At 36.2% G+C, this 23,023-nt stretch overlaps 1 protein-coding gene across 21 annotated transcripts in view; it reads left to right on the forward strand.

Moving 5' to 3' along the window:
* Positions 1-23,023, forward strand: part of MBNL1 (muscleblind like splicing regulator 1) — a 245,081-nt gene that overhangs the window by 218,138 nt on the left and 3,920 nt on the right. For 11 of the 21 annotated variants that reach the window (XM_051991794.1, XM_051991775.1, XM_051991795.1 and 8 more), the window contains 6 exons: positions 7,870-8,127; positions 9,543-9,596; positions 10,469-10,622; positions 16,278-16,313; positions 17,034-17,128; positions 20,316-20,390. In XM_051991794.1, the coding sequence (XP_051847754.1) occupies positions 7,870-8,127; positions 9,543-9,596; positions 10,469-10,622; positions 16,278-16,313; positions 17,034-17,128; positions 20,316-20,372 (654 nt within the window). In that variant the 3' untranslated portion in view covers positions 20,373-20,390. The remainder of the gene's footprint in view (positions 1-7,869; positions 8,128-9,542; positions 9,597-10,468; positions 10,623-16,277; positions 16,314-17,033; positions 17,129-20,315; positions 20,391-23,023) is intronic. The other 10 variants (XM_051991776.1, XM_051991783.1, XM_051991777.1 and 7 more) reach the window with 10 other exon arrangements.

Raw genomic sequence — 23,023 nt, forward strand, 5'->3', positions numbered from 1 at the left:
ATAATTCATTTTTTTTGTTTTGTTTTGGGGTTTTTTGCACTGGATATTTTTATATTCATGCTATATTTCTTTCTTTTTTATAATAGCTTTTTTATTTTTCAAAATATAAATACAGTTTTCAACATTCATCTTTGCAAAACCTTGTGTTCCACATTTTTCTCCCTCCCTCCTTATATCCCCCTTCCCCTAGATAGCAACTAATCCAATATAGATTAAACAGGGGCAGTTCTTCTAAACATATTTCCACTTATAATGCTGGTGCTCTATTTCTTTAAGAAGCAATTGAAAAGTTTGATTATTGCATTTTATAACTTTGTCACCATTACTTTCTTCCATACCTACCACTGCACAAAATCTTCCTTTGTAACTTAAGTTGTTATTATTGTTTAGTGGTAACTAATTCTCCATGACCCCATTTGGGGTTTTCTTGGCAGAGATGTATACCATTTCTTCCTCCAGCTCATTTTACAGATGAGGAAACTGAAGCAAACTGCATTAAATGACTTATGCAGTCACACAGTTAGTGTCTGTCTACTGTACCACCCAGCTGACCTTGTAACATATATCATTAAGTAAAACTGACCAACATTCAGACCACTTGTCAGACAACATATACAATATTCTGACTCAATAATCTGCCACCTTCTCTAAGAAAGGAAGTGTTTCATTTTGTGTTTTTTAGGATCAAGATAGATTATCACAATCTGGATTTTCTTTCTTTTCAGTGCTGTTTTTTTTTTTTTAAGTCTTATTATGAACTTTGTCAAATGTGTTTCCTTTGCTCTATTGATTTCTCTCTGCATCAGTTTAAGCAGATCTTCCCAGAGTTCTCAGAATTCCTTGTGCACACAATGCCTTGTGATCTAATAATATCCCTTATGTTCACTTGCCACTATATGTTTAGACATTACTCAGTAATAAGCACCCCTTTTGTTTCTAGGTGTTTGCTTTAAAGTTATATGAAGGATAGAGTGTTTTTCCGTCTTCCCTAAAGCTCCTTGGAATATATGTCTAAAAATAGGGTTGAGGTTTGAAAAGGTAGAAATGATTTCATGCCTTTTCTAGCATGAGTCCAAATCATGTTCCAAAATGGTTGTATTAAGTCACAGCTTTGTTGATATCTAGTTTGCCATCTTCCCACAACCTCTTCAACCTTGACTAAAATCTAGCTGTGCTCCCCTTTGCCAATCTGCCGGAGTCTCAGGGCACTTTGTTTTGTTAATGGTTTCAAATCACCATAATATGGAGAGTTGAAAATGACAAAAATAACTACTGTTTATTTTGAAGTCATTGATTTTAAACAGAAATACCCCAGCGTCAGAGGCAGGGCTCTTTCCACTATCTTTTATTACTGTTTTTCCCTTTGCAATTTTATAGAATATTGAATTGCTCATCTGACATTTGCCCAGAAATGGAAATGTATTTTAAAATAGTCTTATTATGTACTTTAATATAATTATTTTTAATAGTATAAAAGAAGCCCATTAGTTTTGTTGGTAGAACACTTCAATTTAATTCAAACAAATTTATACTGTTCAGGATGATGTCTTTACATAAATTTGGCTTAGCATGCAACATAGGAATTCTCTTCATATTTATCACTAATGGCTCAAATACATTGTTAAACATCTGCTTTCTAATTAGCTAAAGCATAGAGCCGGGCACGCCACATTTCTAAAGATCAGAATGTTGTACTTCTTCAGTAAAGAGGCCAAATTCATTTCATCCAGGTTTGAAAATGCTCCTCCTTTGCATGATGACTCAAATTCTAGAAATAATACATTTCATTGTCTAATATCATTTGCTAATGATATGTCAGGGATGTTTCTCTCGTACGTGAAACATTCTTCATGGTTTTGTGCAATTTTATTATAGACAGTGTCAGATGCCTTGACTCAGCAAACAGAGCCTGGTCCCCTGTTCCATGGATGATGATTTCCAGAGGCATGAGCTTCTAAAACTTCTAGGATTTGTCTTATGTTTGTTGAAATTCTCCAGCTTCAGTGGCTTACGTCTGGCTCTCCTAAAGGCTGCCCTTGATGTCCACAGTCTGGTTCATAAAGGGAGGATGTGGTTTTGTTTTCCCCATCAGCACTGCAATCTATTCCAACTGCCCATCTAAGTGAAAATGTAGATAAATAGGAAATATTAGTAGTGAAGGAGTTTAGGAAGGAAGAGAAAATGAATTCAAAAAGTGAGCTGAATTCCCTAAAGCCTTAGAAAAGAATGAAATGAGTTTGTACTTTGGGCTGTTTTCAGATAAGATGAGAATTTTTTTCAGTATTGATCATTAATCCAATTAATCCAATCCAATGATAATTAATCCAATAAATCCAGGATTTATTTAAGCAGGATCAAAGGAACATGTGGAATTCCTTAAAGCCTTAAAAAAAGCTAAAATTGATTTGAATTCTGTTCATTTTATTTTAATAATTTTATTTATTTTAAAATTATATATAATATTTTTATATTTATATATTATGTAATATTAATAGATATATTTGTGTATTACATTTATATATAAACAAAAATTATTTTAATCAAATCTATTGTTCCCACATTTCTGAAAGTTACTGAAAGTCATTGAAAGCTATTTTCTAAAATCAATCTGATCATTTATTCATCATTTATTAAGGTACTACTATGTACCTTCAATGCTAATTATTAGAGATAACAGGACAAAAATGGCATTTATCTACTTTCACTGAGTTTCTGTTCTATGGTAGGGAAAGGAGACCTAATAATACTATATACAGATAAGTAAATATAAATTATTTACAACATAATTATAGCAATAACACCGAGCTAGGTCAGGATAAGCTTTTTATAGCAGATGGCACTTAAGATAAGCTTTAAAGAAAACAAACTAGGGATCCTGAGAGGAGGCAATGAGAACATAGTACTTTCTAGGCCCTATCATGGAAGGTGAGAAAGGGAACTGGACAGAAATGCAATATGCTGAGAATTTTGGATGCCACATAAGGTGTCAAGAAAAATTCTGCCATTCTTTTGAGAATAAGAATTCAGGAAAATAAGCTTTTGTGAGAAGAAAGAAAAGTTTTAATTTATAATAACTGAACCCCAGAACTGAATGTATAGATTGAGAGAATTATGCTAAAATTTTCTACTTTACTATAGTGGAAAGAATGTTTGTTTTGCAGTCCACCATCCTGGCTCTACAACTTCTTATGAGATCTCAAAACTTAATTTCCTATAACTTTGCTAAAGATATGATTTCAATTCATTTTAATTGATTTTCTAGGTTTCACTGCATAATGTTCATATTATCTAAAGCAATAATAATTGTTTTCTCTTTACCTGTGCCGTTTCCCTGGATTTCTTTTTCTTATCTGATTGCTCTTGCTAGTATTTAACCATATGTTAAACAGTAATATTGATTAAAAAGTGTCCTTGCTTTATCCCTGATCTGATTGGAAGTTCTCTAATTTTGTCTTGATTTCATATAATTGTTGTTGGATTTAGATAAATGCCAGTTATTCTGTCAAGGTCTATTTGTCCCTGATATTTACAGTTTTTAATAGAAAGATGTGTTGGATTTTATCAAAAGCTTTTTTTCAGAATCCATTGCTATCAATTTCTTCCACAAGAAGAAGGAGGTATTACTATATGACTGCTAAATTTCCTTTCATATCTAAGTCTCTGATTCTAAATCATATGGTAATTTAGGTGATACCACAATCACAAAGCACTGGTCCTGGAGTCAGGAAGCTCATTTTCCTGAATTCAAATGCAGCAAGAGAAATTTGCTTCTATATGATCCTGGTCAAGTTACTTCACCCTATTTACCTCAGTTTCCTCATCTGTCAAATGAGCTGGAGAAGGAAATGGCAAACCACTTCTCTATCTCTAAGAAAACACCAAATGGGAACACAAATGTTTGGACATGAAATGATTAAAGAATAAATAATGTAATTTTTGGTTTTTGAAATCATGTAAAAGTTTCCACAAAAAAAAAGTCCCACTTCAGTTTATTTTTCCTGATAGCCTTGCCTGGGGAATACCAGTCATCAGAGTAATAGTTCACTTGCCATCTTATTCCTTTGTGAGCAAATTAGGAGATGCCCCAAATCATTCACCTCTGAAGAGCTAACAATATCACACATATTGTATCATTCTTTTAAAGATGAAAGCTACATGTTAAATGTGTTTTCCACTTCCTGACTCAGTTTAATAACAGAATAATATATTTGTAATTTAAGTTATTTTGCCTATTGAAAATCATCCAAACTGTTAACAAAATTTATGTTTGACTTGGATCCTTTTTAAATTGTAAGATTGGAAATGTGACCTGGAAGGGACCTCAATCCACTTTGCAGATGAGATAACTAAGGCTTATGGAACCTGATTATGTGTCTCATGTAAGGTCTCACAGGCAATATATGGCATAGCTGGGATGGAATTCAAGGTTCTCTCACCTGAGTCCCAATGGTCATTGTCTTGTGCCATTGGTCCAACTGGATTCAAATCATTGGACCATAATCCAATTTAGCAGGTTTATTCTGGGTTCATCAACACATGGTTCCTTAATGGTTGTCTCACTTAATTTTATCCAAACCAAATAGAGATCCATCATTAATTTTCATTGAGCTTTTGATGACATCCTGGTCCCTTTACTTGCAGGTGTCTGTGCCTTTGTCTCTACTATATCAACAGATTATTTTTCTGTCCACTGTTTAATTTTTTAATTTTAATTTTTGTTCAAATTGTTGCCAAGCCATATCAGTCTTTTCTCCATCCCTTACATATAGAGCATTCACTGTTAACATCCTTTGCGTGACTTTATCTTTCCCAAAGTTCTGAGCGAACAAAAAAAAAAAAAAACCAAAACACTGGGGGATACTTTATTCTTCCATCTCTTTATCGCGGTGTCACCTTAACAGGAAAAATAACTTAGAACACTCAGTTATGTGCTAGGCTTGTTATGTTTCTTAATGGGACAAAGAACAGAGGGAAATCCTTGTTGGAAATGCAAATAATGGCAGCGAAACATGAAGAAGGTAGGCTCTAGACCCCAAGAAATATAATAAGGAGTCAAATCACTGAGGAGTATTCCTAGAGGCTAATGCCCAAAGGTTTCCCTGGGCTGAAGGCCCTAATTTCTCTCTGTAAATCTTTATTGCAAGCCTCTGGATCAAATCCTTCTCCAGCTAATCATCTCCCTCACTAGCAAAATCACTAACTTGCAATGTTTTTGTTGATTGATTGAATGCTTGGTTGATTCTGAGGCCTCCTACCAGCCCTGCCTCTACCCTTCTGGGGACAAGCCTTTTGAGATATCTTTCTATCTCTAAGCCAGTAGGGGAGAAAAGGAAGGACTGACTGTTCCATTGCCCCAGAAGGAGAAATGTTCTTGGTACTTATAGTTACAGTGTCATACTTCAGATGTTCAGGTATGTGATGGCGTAATTATGAGTCCTGGGAAACCTTCCTCCAGGCAGTCAATCAGTAAGCATTTATTTGGTACATCCCATGTGCCAGGAAATGTACAGACCCTAGGGATTCACACAGGTCCCTACTCTCAAAGAATATTGTTCCTTAGCAAAAATCCCTCCCAAATTCCAAGCAACTGATAAATAAGTGAGCAGTTCTTTACTTAACAGGAATAGGGTAATCATTTTTGGATTAATAATGAAAGGAAGCACACAGTTTTGTGGGCTACCATTTTTAACTCTTAATCAATGGCATATAGGTTTTTCAATTTAATTACTCAGCTTGGGTAAATCAGAAAATACTTTGACTTTTTAAGTCATTACAAGCTATAAGTTCCTCTTTGTATGTTAATTATAAGAATAAAGAACTCAGGGTCTCTATTTGCCCAAAATATAAAAAAGGAAGTCCAAAAGTGAAAATGTTTCCTTGGACAAGGACCAATGGAAAAGGGTTGTAAGGAAATTATATGTTTTGGAAGGCCCTCTTGTGGGGAAAGTTTGGAATAGCTCACTAAGTAGACTGTTGAGTCAGTCCATCAACTCCTTCTCAATCAAGTTGGTCACTAGACATTTATTAGATGACTACTATATGCTGGATTTGAGATATAGATGCAAATGAACAAGACGGACCCTGTTCTCAAAGATCTCACTGTTGAATGGGAAGGCAAGTGCTACCAACCATACAAACAATAGAGATTGCATTCATTGGAGATAACCAACAGAAGGAAGGCACTAGAATTAAGGGTTGGAGGGAAGGAGTGATGAAAGACTTCTTGTAGAAGTTGGGATTCTAGCTGGGGTATAATGAAAGCCAGCAGGAAAACCATTCCAGGAAGGGGGATAGACAAGGATGATGTTTGGGTCGGGAAATGAAATGCCTGTGGAGCAGCATGGAGTCCTGAATCAAGAACTCAATGAGTATGGAGGAGAATGGAAGCTGTTAGAAGACAAGAAAGGTGTGTATTGGGGGGGGGGTAGGTTATGAATGCCAAATGGAGGATTTTATGTTTGATCCTGGAATTGACAGGAAGCCAATATTGAGTTTATTAAGTAGTGAGGTGGGGAGTGCCATGGTTGAGCTTACTGAGGAATGGATTATTGATTAATTGATTTGTTAAACTAAGTATCTGATGAAGGGGAAAGTGCTATACTAGCCACTGGAATATTTATTGGAAGGCAACCCAGTCACTAAGGTGAATTTTAACTAATTTCAAAATATTTTACTTTAGAAATTAATATCATGCTTAAATACAAGGTAATACCTTTAGATATAATTGCAGAGGGTTTTATATTTGATTCTGGAGGTGATAGAGAGCCATTGGAATTTATTAAGTAGTGAGATGTGGAGCAACATGACTGGAACTTAAATTAATCAGCAAGCATTTTCTCAGCAAGTATCTGATGGGAGCCAAGTACTGTACTAACCACTGGGATGTGTTGGAAGGTGACCCAATCTCTAAGGTGAATTTTAACTAATTTTAAAATAATTTATTTTAGAAATTAACATCACGGAAACCTTGAATACAAGGCAATAACTTTAGATATAATAGCAGAGGATTGTTATCATACATAGGTAAATAATGTGTGTAGCAACAATGAAAAGTCATTAATCATCAATTAATTAACCTTAATCATTTCTACCCATATTTTAGTCTGTTGAAAATTAACAGAATAGAAATAATTTTTATTTTCCACTTACTCATTTCCTCTCCTGTGCTTCAGAGATCCATAATTTTGTCAACCAGGTCCTTCTGCTTCCACTAACACAGTTTGCAATCCCTCTGTAGCTTAGCAGGTGCTGTCCCACAGTGGTTGTGATAGAAAATGCACCAGCCTGCAGCCCTTTCCTAGATGAAGTATTAATATCACTAATTTCAGCTGGCTTCCTGAGTTCCCCCAAATCTTTTTTATGTAGTACTTAGTTATTTATGTTTTCTGGACCATTTGAATATAAACTCTTTGAGGGCCAGGAAAGTATTATCTTTTTTTGTGTCCTAGGTGAGTAGCATGACAGGCACATAATAAGCACTTGTTGATTGACAAAATGGTAGTGTGTATTAGAAATTTTGCTTAATAGATCTCTGATTATTTGAAAGATATTAGGCTACATAGCTTACATTATTCATTATGATTAACACAATGCATTTATTTCTTTTTTGAAAGGATACATTTTGGATATGGATACTAATTATAGAGCTAAGTAACAATTCAGCTATCTTTCTCTTTCTGAAGTTTTATTGGCAGCTTACTCAAGTACTTCATTTATAAAATGCTACATGATTCAGATTATGAATCTTTGTTTTTGTCTTTTAATTTGTTAATTTTCTTATTCTTTTTGTTTTTAACATTTAATTCCAAGCTGAGAAAAAATCTGTTTGGCAGAACTTTTCTGATTGTTTTTCCCTTCATTACCCTACAGGTATGTCGAGAGTATCAACGGGGTAATTGTAACCGAGGAGAAAATGACTGCCGATTTGCCCATCCTGCTGACAGTGCTATGATTGATACCAATGACAACACTGTCACCGTGTGTATGGATTACATTAAAGGGAGATGCTCTCGGGAAAAGTGCAAATATTTCCACCCTCCTGCCCATCTACAAGCCAAGATCAAGGCTGCCCAATACCAGGTCAACCAAGCTGCAGCTGCCCAGGCTGCAGCCACCGCAGCTGCTATGGTAAGTCCGAGAAGCAGCTTCTCTTTTCAAAGAAATTTTAAAAAGAAAATACAATAGACTGTTGATTAATTGTTACTTTTTTTGTTGTATTTTTAAAAAAAGTTTTTGCTGGAGATGAAGTTGTTCAGATGTATCCCAATGTTTTCAGAGAACTTAAAACAGTTTCAGATTGATTTTAAAAATTAAAATGTAAAAAAAAAAAAACCCTTTATCTAACTCACTCTTCTATTCTGGGAGCTGTAACTAAGATGGAACAATCAGGGTTTTGCCCTAACAGGCTAAATTTTGAGGTCTTAGGCATCATTTGCTGTGCTTCAGGAAGATATATATGCAATAGAATTTACCCCCTAATGAGCAAGAATAATTAGACAAAAGAGAAAGATTTCAAAGGATTGGCTTGAAGTGAATTTTTTCCTAATCCTACCCTGCCATTTTCACTGAAGATAAATGCACATCCCATTGACCATGGCTCTTGGTATCGTCTAGGCATAAACCTTCCTAGTTACAGCTCTATTCCTGAAAGTTGTGAAGTGTAAGAAGCAGCATGTTTATTTCAAAATTTAACCATATTGCCATCATTCCTGCACTCATTCTAATTGGTCATTCTTTTTCCCTTGGTGTATGTGCTTTGTACACACCAGAGATTCTTCCTTCCTTTACCCTGCTTTGTAACAATAATGCAGTCTGGAACACTTTAGGAAAACAGCATCAAGCAAATTGTCTCTAACTTTAAGTAGGATGTTTTAAAAAATTAACTATTTTGAATGCCTTGAATAATATTATGACTTAAGAATAACTGCTACCTGGAGAAGCATAAATCTATCATTTTCTAGAGTAGAAGGATCACAGTACTTCTGAAGAAACTTTCAGGTTAACCATGAAAAGAAAATGTATTCTTAAGGTACATTATAATGTGATCTAATAGCTGATTTTTATAGGTTCATTCTCTGTTCTTTGTTTAGCTGTTGTTAATGTTGTCTTTTTTATATAAATATCTAATTTGATTATTAAAATGTTTGTGTTAAATATTATTGTGTGATATTCATAGCCCAGTAAGATATGAGAGTTCTTTTTTGTGTGTTTCTTGATGGATACTTGAGAGAAAAATGCAGAAGTTAGACTCTCTTCCTATCTCTTCTTTCACTCTTTTTTTCTGTTAGAATATCTTGTTTGTAATTAACTACATAGAGGTTGTATCCTCACAATAACAACTTAGTAGTGCCTTTATTGTGCATGCTTAGTCTTGTTATTCGTTGTATATGGCATTCCGATGATTTGTTTTTTTATTTGTTTTTTTCTCACCTACCCAAAAATGCACTGCTGCCCCCATGATGCACCTCTGCTTGCTGTTTATGTTAATGCGCTTGAACCCCACTGGCCCATTGCCATCATGTGCTCGCTGCCTGCTAATTAAGACTCAGTCGGCTGTCAAATCACTGAAGCGACCCCTCGAGGCAACCTTTGACCTGGTACTATGACCTTTCACCTTTTAGCTTGGCATGTAGCTTTATTGTAGATATGAGTTTTTTATAATTATTTAAAAATAAATATTCCTTTTTTTCTGTTGTAAAAGTTTTAAGATACAATGGAAAACTGAGTGTGGTTTCCTGATATGATTAGTGGGGAAAGCTACAAAGTAAATCTATGTATGTCCACCAACCAAACAAAGATTCTTAAAGTTCATTGGCCCACATTCAGTTTAACTGCATTGTAAGATGTTTTGATAAAAACACGTAGAGGACATTACAGTTCTATTTATTACTGACTATGGATGGATTGGTTTGGTTGGCATGGCTTTAGGAAGGTTCTTACTTAGTTTTAACGTTAGTAGCTCAGGGGTAAGGTACCTGCATGCCCCTGGTACAGATTGCATGTCTAGTTAGATTGGGGGGTGGGCCGGGGCAGGTGGGAGCAGTGTAATATGGAGCTTCCCTGTCGCAGTCACTCTATCAGTAAGATGATGATTAACCTGCTTGGATTTGTTGATGCTCATGGAGCTAGCAGCCCAGCTCGTCGTTTTTCCAAAATAATGGCTTCCTACTGTAAGCCTGAAGCATTGTGTAACTTGAAGCACTTTAGTTCATAATAACATATGGCTCCAACATGTTTTCTTTAACTAGTGTGTTTTTTTTTTCTTAGACTAAAGTAATGCTTCCTTTAAAGCTTTTATCTTGCTTTTTTATTTTATTTTATTTTTTTGGTTAGTTAAGTCTGCTCTGCTGCTTGCTTGCTCATGGAAAAAGATGGTGCTCCTTAACTATTTGAGCCTTCTACTGATTTTTTTCTTTTTTCTTTTCTTTTTTTTACTGGTCTTTGTTTTTTATACTCATTCACCACACAGGGAATCCCTCAAGCTGTTCTTCCCCCATTACCAAAGAGGCCTGCTCTTGAAAAAACCAATGGTGCCACGGCGGTCTTTAACACTGGTATTTTCCAATACCAGCAGGCTCTTGCCAACATGCAGTTACAACAGCATACAGCCTTTCTCCCACCAGGTAAGGAGTTGGGGCTTTGTCTACAGAGAGTTGTCATGACCTTTCTGTAGCTTAGCTGGTTACTGTAATGAACCAAACAATCCACCTTCACAACCACATTTTCAGAACTAGATAATACCAAATGTGAACGTCCTGTTTTATCAAGATTGTGAAGTAAGAGAATAATAACTTTGTGCTTCATGTTGACTTCCCATGAGATGATTTCTTTGGGATTTAGTATTTTCCTTAGTGTGTTATGGACTATATGAAATGAAATTTAGGATCTTCTTTAAACTGAAAGTTTTAATTAAGCTCCCATCTCCTTTTCCTCACTGTTCACTGTCCAAATAGCTATTTAATTTTATATTTTTCACTCTAAGATGCTGACCAATTTCATAATTATTCATTAGGAATATATGAAGTGGCCCCTTGTTAGTGGATTGATTTTTTTTTCTGTTTATCTCCCTTGTAAGGTAGATATAGAAAAACTGAAGAGCAGGCATAGCTATTCCATAGATTGGCAAAGAGATTGTCCACTGATCCAATTACTGTATTTCTTTAAACAAATGCTACTATTCTTCCCCAAACAGAGGGTTTTTACTCTTTTCCCCTATTTGCCCCCATGAATATATAAAGCCAGGATCTCAGTTAAATTCAAACTTAACCACAGATAAAAACTCTGTCAAGATTATTTTCCTTCAAAGATGAAAACTCAAAAATTGTTTCATTTTTCCCCCATTAAACTAGCTGGAATTATAAGGGCATATTTGAAGATGAATTTATTTTCCTTCCACCAAAATTTTTTTCCAGAAATATATTTATTAATTTAGTTAGTAACAATATCATTTGTGATTCTGGTTTATCCCTAAAATGAAAATGGATTTATTATAGCTAGAAAAAAGACATAATAGTTAAATGATGTATCCTAAAAGTATGAAAAGTCTGGGCATAAGATTATTGGCCATGTGACCCTGGTAAAAATCACCTGCCTTCTCAGTGCCCCAAACAACACTCCATGTAGAATAAGCACCAGTTTGCATTGATGGAGAAAGCGTCCTCATTGAAAACTTTCTATACCAAAGAAATCATGAGTCCAATTTATATACATATATATATACAGATATATATATGTATATATGTAACTACTGATGTTAATTGACATATTTGTCAATTCTATTCTAATGAGAATGAGAATTCTAATTCATGTCCTCCAGGCTATTGGCTTAAATAGGGGAGGATGGGTATAAAGAAATTAATAGTGTTTAAATGATTTATTTCAATTCACTAATACAATTAAAATTTTCTGATTCTGAAACTGGTTAGGAAAGTATTGTAGCCTGAACCCCAGATCAGTAAAAGATTCAAAATTTGAGTACATTTAAAACTTTATTATGATAAAAGCTTCGTTTACTGTCATGTCTACCTATCTTTATAGTGTAAGAAGGGTCCTGGGAAACCTAGTTAAATCCAAATTGCCCCATTTGTACTCCCATTCATCCCACTTAGATCTTTATCATCTAATTGTATGGCCTTATAAACTCCTAGACTAGGGCAGTGGGATACAGTTGTGTTCTAGGTGTTCCTCCCAAGTTCAGAAGGCTGTGAATCTTGGCCTTATGAGGATGCAACCTTTGGCTGGAACCTTAGCCTTGCTTAGGTCTGAGAATCTCCTCACTAGAATATTGGCCGATGAATGATGATTCTTTTTTCAGTTTCATTAGCACATAAAAAATATTTGATTTTGAGATATAGAGCAACTATAATCAGTATTTCACCTGTGAAATCAGATTGTTGGCCCATTTCCATCTGAAACAATTTTTTCTCCTTCTTCCAATTTTTTCCCCCTTTCATTAGAAATGTATGTGTACCAAAAATCTTAGGGCAGTTTTAAGCTTTTAAAGTTTATAACTGCTCTAAGAGTTTGGGGATAACTTGTGTGTATCAAACATGTATACACACATATACACATACATCTTTATATCTCTAAAGTGACAAAAATAGCTGAGATTTGTATGGCTCTCACTTTGTGCCAGATATTCTGCTCTGTGTTTTATCATCTGCTCCTGTGATCCTTCCAACAGTCTTGGGAGGAAGGTGCTATTATTAACCCCATTTTATAAATAAGGAAACTGAGGCAAACAAAGTGAAATGTCTTGCCCAGTAAATGTCTGAAGCTGGATTTGAACCTGGGACAGTTGCTCTATCCACTGTGGTATCAAGCTGTCCTTAAATGAAAAAAAAAATAATATGCATGCCTCCAATTTGAAAAGTACCTTCCTACAAATTATTTTTCCCTTTCCTTGCTCATGCACAATTAAGAAACAGTTTAGAAAATCAGAGGAAAAAAACTTTAGTATAATGAATCTCTGGGGCACTGTTAGCATAGACTAGACTAAATGGCAGAGAAGGGGCCATTGGTACAGGGAGTTTCTTTACTTGGGAATTTGTCAAATGACACATCCTGTCTCTATCCTTTCATCAGAACAAAAAAATTTGGTTTTAAAACAAACTTTCTCTCATCAATTCCCAATTGACTTTTTAAGTGAAGGGACAATATACTTGGAAGGGCAGTTTTGCCTTAGGCTAGGGAATGAAAGAGGTTAAGCAGGCAATGTGCTCTGTATCCCTTCTTGTTAACAAACCAATCCATTGAAAATAAAGAGCAATATGAAAGGTCTTTCATGAGGGATTGTTTTCTTGGTGACTGGATCCTATGCTATTAGGTTTTCCTGGTAGTGAATTATTGCCCCTAGCAAGTATTCTCCTTGCTGCCTTATGTTCATCTGTGACTGATCCCTTCCCAAAGTGTTTGCATGCATTGTTATCTTCATACTGGTTATAACAGACTAAAATTCAAAATGAAGAGCTTTACAATTCCATTTTAGAACCGCATTGCAAAGTTAACTGGTTTTTAGCACGCAGCTCTAATTACGTGTCGAATGACATACACTAGGTGAGTTATAATATGGAAATAGACAGAATAATTAGAGACATCTAATACTCCACCATCTCCAAACTGCTTTTTACCAGTAAATACTTTGTGTGTACATTTTCTTCCCCCCTTCATCAAAATAATTAGAAGAACTAATGACTTCCCGCTCCCTGCCCTACAGCCTTAAATTTTGCTTGTGGTTTTGTCTTGCATTAGCTTTCACATTATTACCAGTATAAATCACTTCTGTATCTATTTTCTTTTGAAAGGACAGTGTCTCTGAAGTACTGCCACCCAGAATAATGAGGCAGAATCCCCCAGACACCCTAACTTACTATCTGCAGGGTCATCTTATTCTACTTTGGAAAATCTTCCCCTTGATATCCTATCGGCAGTTCTGGTTTTCCTTAGATCCAATTGGCCCATTTTATAGACTGCAATGTGAAAGTCCTGTACTCACCTCCATTTTTTTCCCACTGGCTTACTCCCTTAGTGGATGTAGTCTGCTTGACAATGTACCCATATCACTGAATGGAAAAGAGCAGATGGGGTAAGGGAAGCAGGGAGAAATGGTGTATATTCCTGGAACTCAGAATGCATTTTCTCATAAAAGCCTTGCCATACCTGATGATTCATAGATTTCTACTTTTAGTTGATGATCGATTTTAAGCTGGAAGGACCTTTAGGGATGATGTATACTCCAAATCACTCCTTTTTTCTGGATGTGGAAATGGAAGTCCAGAAAGATTAATTTCCTTATCTGTAGTTATAAAGAGAGTAAATAACAAGGCTGAAATTTGAACGTAGGGCTTCAGATTACAAATCTAATACTTTTCTCCACTTGCCATTTTGAATCCCGATGTTCTCTAACGTATTTGCAATGCTGCATCTCACCCAAAACAACATGGCAAATGGCAGACTTGGAGGCAAAGAGTCTGGTCCCTAGATGGCCACATCACTTGCAAGGTGTGTGACCTTGAGCGAGCTACTTTGGCTCTTCCTCAATCCTAGTTTATATCTTTATAAAATGAGGTTAATAATCTTTGCACAGACTAATTTACTGGGCCATATCACAGGAGAAAATTGTTTTGTAACCAAAAGGCAGTTTACTAGTGAGATGATGGCCATAACAGTGATAAATAATAATGACATTTCCATTATTACTGCTATTCTAATTCAGGTGCAATATGAATTAAGCATTCATTTGTGAGCTTGTCTAAGAATATAACCACCTTGTATAACACCATTTCTATGGGGAAAATGCTTTCCGATTCCCAAACCATCACACAACACCAGTTAGCGTGTCAGTACAAGCTTTCTTTGATTGTTCTCTCTTCACTAGGACTACAGTCCAATAGCTGTTCTTTTCACTGTAGATTCATTCATTTGATATGACTATTTATTATGCAGTTCTGAAGGACTGCCTCTGGAAAGGCTCCATTAGCAAATGCTTTTTGAAGGAAAATTGACCCCAGGTGCCACGATCAGATCATATTTAAGATAGAAGATGCCAAGTTTCAGGGTCAAAAAATAACACCATTCGATCTTTTTATGTCCAGCTGCTTCAAAAGGTCTCTGTCTTAACAAAAAGCATTCTTCATATGGGAAAATGTTTCCTGGAGGGTTTTTTAAAAGTGAATTAGATTTTCATTACTCATGTGTCAAGGGGAAAAAAAAAAAAAGAGGACTGCTTGGTATTCATCCTATTTCTTTTGACATATGCTGGTGGAAGGATTTGTGAGTAATAATGGCCAGGCCTTATCTGCTCACTGCTTAACCTCACCTGTTTTCCCCAAAGCATGCATCATGAGGCTTGCATTGAAGTCCAGTCACTTTTTAAAGTATCATAAACTCAGCAAAATGTCCACCTTGATATGGGTAACTCAGGTGATCATCCGAGTCTTCTGGACCTAACGCTGCTTTGGATGTGTCACTGCTCTCCTGGGGATGTAAGTCCTAGTAAAGGAGGTTGGATCTACGTGAAACTAAACTTTTTTATCATCCTATCTTTAAATTTGACCACCAAGGAAATCCAGACTTGTGTTTCTGACTTTTTGCTCAGTTTATATTGCATGATGTCTTCATATCTTAGTTCACAAGTATAGAAAATGACTGCATTCACCTCCACCACCACCACCACCAACTAACCCCACTCCCTGCACAGCCCCATCCCCAGGTGATGTGCCTCTATCATGCAAGGCCCTAAGGACCAAGGACTCGGAAGTAAGCTTATTGGACTCCCCTTACTTCTGCTTGGTTAATATCATTATGCGATTAAGTCAATTCCGTCTATGGTACTCTTGAATGTTTTGTGAGAAGATGACATCTTGAATAATTTAGTATAAGTACAACCCAAAGGAAGAGTTAACATATGATTACTCTATGCCCAGATTCAGGAAAGTAAGCCTTTATAATACCGTTCTTTGGACAGTAGCCTAGAAATGTTTGGGTTCCCCCACCCTCATAATGTTTAGTGATGAACTGATACTAGACAGCAGTAAAGAAAAAGCAAATTGGAACAGCCCCTTCTGATGTTGGCTTTTAATCTTCCCTTGGGACCAGGGCACTCACTCACTGGGCCATTGTATGATTGGATTGTGCTGACAGTTACATGCCACTGTTCCCATAATAACATTTTTGTTTCTTCTTTGTTCAAATGAATTTCCTAATTACACGTGTGATGGGTTGTTTTAATTCTTTTCCCTTTTCAAATCCACCTTCCTGTTGCAATGCATGATGGGCAGGCTCAATCTTGTGCATGACACCCGCTACAAGTGTTGGTAGGTGCCAGCTTCATTTCTTATCTTCAACTGGTGGTACACCCCACCGCCCCTCAAAATCCACTGTTAGTTTAATCCGTGTGGCTCCTGGGCAAATCGGTTCCCCCTGACCTGACAACCACCTGTCAATTAAATACAGTTCGTCTTTAATTGACACGGATCAACTAAATCCAACAATTGCTATTTTCCCTTACAAACAGTAGTGGGTTTTTTTTCTGGTCATCTTTTTAGTGGATTTTGATCGGACTGTGGGTATTATAGAAAATCTATCTCATAAAAGTAATATATTGTGTTATCATTATAGTAGTTAATATGGTAATAGACTTTTATTCAAATGGAGTCTACATGCTATAGTAAACACCTATGTTTTCACTGAGATTTTGAATGTCTAAATGTGAGCTCATTTTAAGTTTCTTAAGTTGACTTAGCCAAATAAGCTGTTTGTGTTGTTTTCCTGATTTGATGGTAACAAGCTTTTTTTTCCCCTTTTTTTCTCTTTCATTTTCCCCTCTCCCTTTCCCTTTCCTCCTGTCATTCTCCTCCCCGGAATGTTGTCCTGCTTTGCACTGTGATTGCATGTCATTTGCTGGTGATGATGCCTCGTCACGTGGCTTAACCGCTGTGGTAAATGCCCTGCCCGATGGTCTTCCCCATGTTACCATGGTTTCCATGCTGCTTCACTCTTCTGTATGTTTGCTTATATGATTTTCCCTCCGAAAGTTCCCATGGTGCACGGTGCTACGCCAGCCACTGTGTCCGCTGCAACAACATCCGCCACAAGTGTTCCCTTCGCTGCAACAGCCACAGCCAACCAGGTTTGCTAATTTACAGCTTTGTTTCTTAAAAAAAAAAAAAAAAAAAAAAACAAAAAAAAAAAACAAAAACAAAATACAACTCTAATGGGGCTCAGTCCAACAGCCCTTACGCAATGTGGCGTTCCCATTGAGATCAGTGGGAACCATATGTCCGTGAGGGCTGTGGGTGGTGCTTTTAATAAGCATGGGGGTTTCAACTATTCCTCTTGTTGGCCTATACCTTCTCTCTAAGATGAGTGGCAGAATGCTTTTGTGCCTTGGCTCAGTGCTCCAAGGGTGTTGCAGCAACATTCCTAAATTAAATTGGATTTACACTAGCATTTCTGACTTGGTCTTAGCATTTCATGCAGAGATTCCTAGCACCATATGTAGGGATTTGAAGGGATCCTTCAAAGTACCCATGAGAAGAAATCCATCTGGTACAGGGGATTTTTCAGCTTACACCCACACTCTTCTTCATAAAAAGAGTGGGGAAAGAGATCAATAATATCAGACTCAATTCTTTATGCCACAAATGACCACACTTGTAAACTGAGTTCTTTAATTGCCCTCCCCCCCCCACCCGCAGCTCAACAGATCCCATTGAAAGTTAGCTTGTTCAACAGAAGTGATCAAGTTTTCTTAAGCATCTCTTTAAGAGATTTGTGGAATCTTTAGGGATTCAGGGGAAGAATCCTATCTTAAATAGTCCTTAATGTGCAATAGAATCTTAGGTCCTGATAAGTATAGTGATTGGTTTCTCATCCACTGTTAATCATGCAGATTTAGGGAATAATGGGATGAGAAATATGACCGGCTCTTTGAAAAAGTTCCTCTGTCCAGAACTGGGGTTTCATGATGGAACCGCTAAGAAAGAACAGAATATACGGGATGAAACAAAGTCACTAATTGCTTACATTTGTGAGCTTTGACGTTACAAAAAGTGCCTTCTTGGTTGCTCATTATGAAAGCAAAGTTCCAGAGGAAAAGTGTAATTTCAACAAGATTTCTAGCCAGAGGCCATTATAGACCTCTTGAATTTCAAGGGAAGACCATTTGAGGGTCAAAAGAAATATTGAATTATTGGTAAGAAATTTCACCTATTGGATTTTTCAGTTCAGTGTACTTTTAAACTGTAACTAGGCCGGGATGATAGTAAATTCAACATCCTCTGACAAAAGCCCTAAGTGCTGACTAAACTTTCTGTATAAAAACAGTAGTGTTCTTTTTCTAGTTAGCATGAATAATTCATTAATTGAGGAAGCTACCTAATGAGCTCAGGTCAATTCTTTTCCCTACCACGCAGCCTCATCTTCCCCTCAACCTCAAGTGAAAGTGTACTTTTGGCCCGGGATCCAGACATAATTTGTGGAACCTGCCTCAAATTCCAAATTTCTCAGCTATCTATTCTTGACATAAATAATGCTAAGATAACAACAAAGTCATTTTGATTTTTTTTTCAAGTTCTGATAGACAAGCTTTAAAGATTCTTAGCAAAGAAACATTTCCTTTTCCTTTTCTAATTAAATCTCGTCACAATAGCTCCCCCTCATTTCCAATTCCGCTAACCCATTAGACTCATTTACAAGAACGCTAGCTGGGCATATGTGGCATTTCAGGAATAATCTATAGAAGCCATTTCTAAATGCATCCAAAGAAGCTTGTTTACAGTAACGATCAGTGAATCGAAATGTCTTTCCCCCATGTGCCACGTATGACTGCAGAATTGCTGGTGTAAGCAGAATCCAGGCGAAACAAATTTCCACAATCCCTTTGCCATCTGGCCTCAAGGGACACTGAATTTTTTTGCATTTTGCTATGACCATTTCACGCATAACTTTCTCGGGCTCCTCATAACATGGCAAAAATATCGTGACCAAAAAATGAAAAGTTAGATATACATATATATGACCATATATATTATATCTACATATACATAGCAATGTATATGGCGACAGTACATTAGCAATGCTGGGGGATGGCCATTGCCACCAAATGTAACCTGCATGCATGGAGAAAGTTCTCTCTGGTCCTTCATCGGTATTGATGGGTATTGAAGGTCCCTGGTATGTTTCTGCAGTCTCATTCTTGATGCTTCTACACTGTTGGGTACAACATCCTGTCCTGCAAGAGCAGGAAAAATGGTATGAGAAGCTTCATTTTGTTTGGAGCCCATTTCAGTGCTATTTGACAATGCTGTACTATTGTGTCAAGATGTCATTTGAAGGATGCGCATTCGAGGAGAAATCCAATCAGTTGCCCCAGCAGAATAGAGAGCAGCACTTAATGGCCACCCTTGCCTTTGCAGAGAGTGTTGGAAAAATGCTTTCACGTATACTGTGTCCTTTTTATCCTACCTAGGAAATCTGTAGGCCACGTATGGTTTTCTCCATTTTTACTGATGAGGAAATTTAGGTTAGGGGAGATGAAGTGACTTGTCATGATCAGGTAATTGGAGAGCCAGAAAGTTCCAAAAGTCATCCAGAACTATTCCCATCAGGTTATGCTTCCTTATACAGCTTAGCTCCTCTAGTTTTTTGCTTTAGAGCAAGATAAAACTGCAAATTGAAAGTTCAGAATCCTTTTGAATTGTGGAAGCTTGCTATTTTCACATCTGTTTTTTAAGATGTTACTATCGTTCTAGTTGAAATAGAATAAAACATGCAGTTGAGATATCCAAGTAGATTTTTAGAAAGTTCCATTTGCAAATTGTCTGAACCCTTGAGTGGCCACACTTTTCACGTAATTAACCACTGGTGGCTGCATTTGGGGGTTCCTTTTGGAAACCTTTGCGGACAGGTTGAAAGGAAAGCGGAGGTCTGAAATTGGACGCACAATTTAAGCAAAACATTCTTACTCCTCATCATTTTCCAAGCCAAGGAAATCTCAGATGTGTGTAGGCCAACAAAAAGGGACTGCACTGCATGAACTTTGTAATTTTAACTTCTTTTACTTCCTAAACAACTGGTAACACTTACCTACATTTGTGGAGTAGTACTTAACAATGATTTGTTAAATCAAGAAAAAAATGAAGTTGCTACTTTGGCATTCAAGTTGACATTAACTTATTGTTCTATTGATTAAGAACTATCACCTCACAGCTGAACTTCACTTTTCTTAGAATTTAATAATGATGAGATAGTTATCTCGCTTGGTTGTTGGCTGTCTTGCATGGGCCATTCATTAAAAAAAATTTTTTATTTGCTAGATACCCATAATATCTGCCGAACATCTGACTAGCCACAAGTATGTTACCCAGATGTAGAAATTTCATCACCAAACAGTAAGTTCTCATCCACTATATATAGTTGTATACTTCTTGTAATTTTTTTAAGATTACATAAGCATACAATACTGCTATTAATAGACATTAGATATGTTCTGGAAAGGGGAAAAATCCATTCACTCTTTCAGTATCCTTATGTTTTGTGCCGTAGATATTTCAGATATTTAATGCTGATTACATCCAAAACTTATATAAGTCATAAAAAATCATAATAGAAAGAAAAAATAAGTTAAAGCAAGTCATATACCAAGATGAAATAAATTTGGGTTTTTTTTTTCCTTTATGTCATGAAATTACTATAAGAAGGGAGGGGAAAAAATGAATCCTAATTCTAATTTAGAGGTAAAATTTAGAAATATTGAGCTCTAATTTGTTATTTAGAATTATTATCTTGGAATTATATTTTAGATCACTGAAAGATAATGGGAAAATATGTATTATATATAATTTATGCCCCCCCATATCTACCTACCCTGTATTTAAAGACTATAGGTATATTCATCTATTAATCCCAAAGTATTTATTAAGTGGTTAAGCTGTTCCAGACACTGTGCTTAAGTGCTTGGAATACAAAGAAAGGCAAAGAGAGTCTCTGCCCTCAAATAATTCACTTTCTAATAGGGGAAACCACATGTAAATAACAGAGTAGATATAAGATATGAGATAATGTCAGAGGGGAACAAGGACAAGTGACCATTTCTTTAAGCAAACATGCTCACAACCAATTGAGTCTTGTCTCTTTGAATTAATCATGTCAGGAAGCTAAAACTTGATTTGAACAATGTGGAAGCAACCTTGGTGAACCACTTTTTAGATCTCACCTTTGAACCTAGTGTTCAGAAAAGCCTCTTAGACCATTTTTGCTAGTTTTTAACAGTAGCAGTAAAGTCTTTGGACTCAGAAGGCTAACTTTTGGAATGAGGGATAAGTGATGCAACTCAACAAACTTTTGTTAAGTACCTACTATGTGCACTAAGCACTAGGGATGCAATTTTTTTTTAAGGGGAAAAAGACAAAAATGGTCCCCATTCTTAAGAAACTCAGAATTCAATGAGGAAGGTGAATGGGAGGGAAGGCAGTAGTTTTAAGACAGATGAGGTAAAGAAGGTGACATTTGAACCTTTCTTGAAGGAAGTCAGGAAGAAAATCTATTGAATCAGGTGAGTAAACAGGAGTGGTCTGACCACTTCAGATGAATTCATTAATGGGACTAAACTTCTTATTTGGTTAAATATTGGTTCTAGTGGTAATTACAATGTTGGAATAAGCGTCTAGACTCCCAGGGTGACTATTTTGAAGGGGCGATACTTATCCTGATTGATAAGTTATAGTGCATTAAAAATTTAATCCTATTCTTTTACATATATGATGTGTATAATTGTGGCTATAGATGCAGGTAGCTAGCTATCAGTATTAAATTTTAATACTAAACATTGAAGTCCATTTGTGAGAAAAGAATTAGAAAACTAAAAGACTATTTACTTCTTTTTCTCAAGAATAATTTATTTTATGAAAATAGCAAACAACTGATTATAGTTATCACAGTTTTCAAAAAAGTGATAGTTCCAAAATGATTATACTTCTCATTAGGAAGTTATTTTTGGGAGCTGAACTGAGTTGCATGATAGACAGAGTACTGGGCCTGGAATTAGGAAGACTTAAATGTGAATTCCACCTCAGAAACTTGCTGGGTGACCGGGCAAGTCACTTCATCTCTGTTTGCCTCAGTTTGCTCAAATGTAAAAGGGCAGTGATAATAAAAACACCTACTTCATAGGATTGTGATGAAGATCAAATGAGAAAACCTACATAAAAATGCTAATCAATAAGAACAGTGATAAAGTTAGTATATCAGTTTTTACTGTGACTCAAATTACACGAGTCACTGAACTTCTAGGGCTAAAAGGGTTCTTAGACACAATCATTTTAGAGATGAGGAAATGAATGGCAAGGTCATCCAGTGGCAGAACAGACACTTGAACTCAAGACCCTGATTCTGAGCTCAGTGTTTTTCCCTTCCCAATAGCACCATATTGGCTAGATCCATCCATTTCCTTGAAAAATTACCACAGCCTCATAAATATGTCCTGACACAATGAGGCAGCCTTTCCATCATTATCTGACTTCAAGTTCATTTCCTCATCTATAAAAGGCTGTATCTTGACTAGATTATCTCCAAGAACTCTTGCCATTCTGAAGGACCAGGGAACGCATGATAAACTATTATCTCTGCTCTTCCACTGAATTGTGTTTAATGGTAACTGATTAAGTCATGCATTTTATGAGTAAATGAATGGACCCCAGGAAAAAGCACAGTCTACTAATTAATTGATGGATATTGGTATAAGCGTTGAAGATACCAACTTCTCCAAGATTTTCTGAGCTTTAGATAGAAACTTTAAATTATTTATACTGATGAAAAAGTGTTTTTCCATACCAAAGTCCATTATATTGTACTTATTGAGTAACTGATTAATAAAAATGATTTCCTGTTGAAACAATACATTATTCCATGAATTACTAAATGCAGGGAATCCAGCCATTTTTCCTAAAACACAACTCTGTATAGACTGGGCCTTTAATATCAACATTATTACACACACACACACACACACACACACACACACACA

This window comes from Antechinus flavipes, chromosome 3 (assembly GCF_016432865.1).
Source record: "Antechinus flavipes isolate AdamAnt ecotype Samford, QLD, Australia chromosome 3, AdamAnt_v2, whole genome shotgun sequence".
Taxonomy (NCBI): Eukaryota; Metazoa; Chordata; class Mammalia; order Dasyuromorphia; family Dasyuridae; genus Antechinus; species Antechinus flavipes.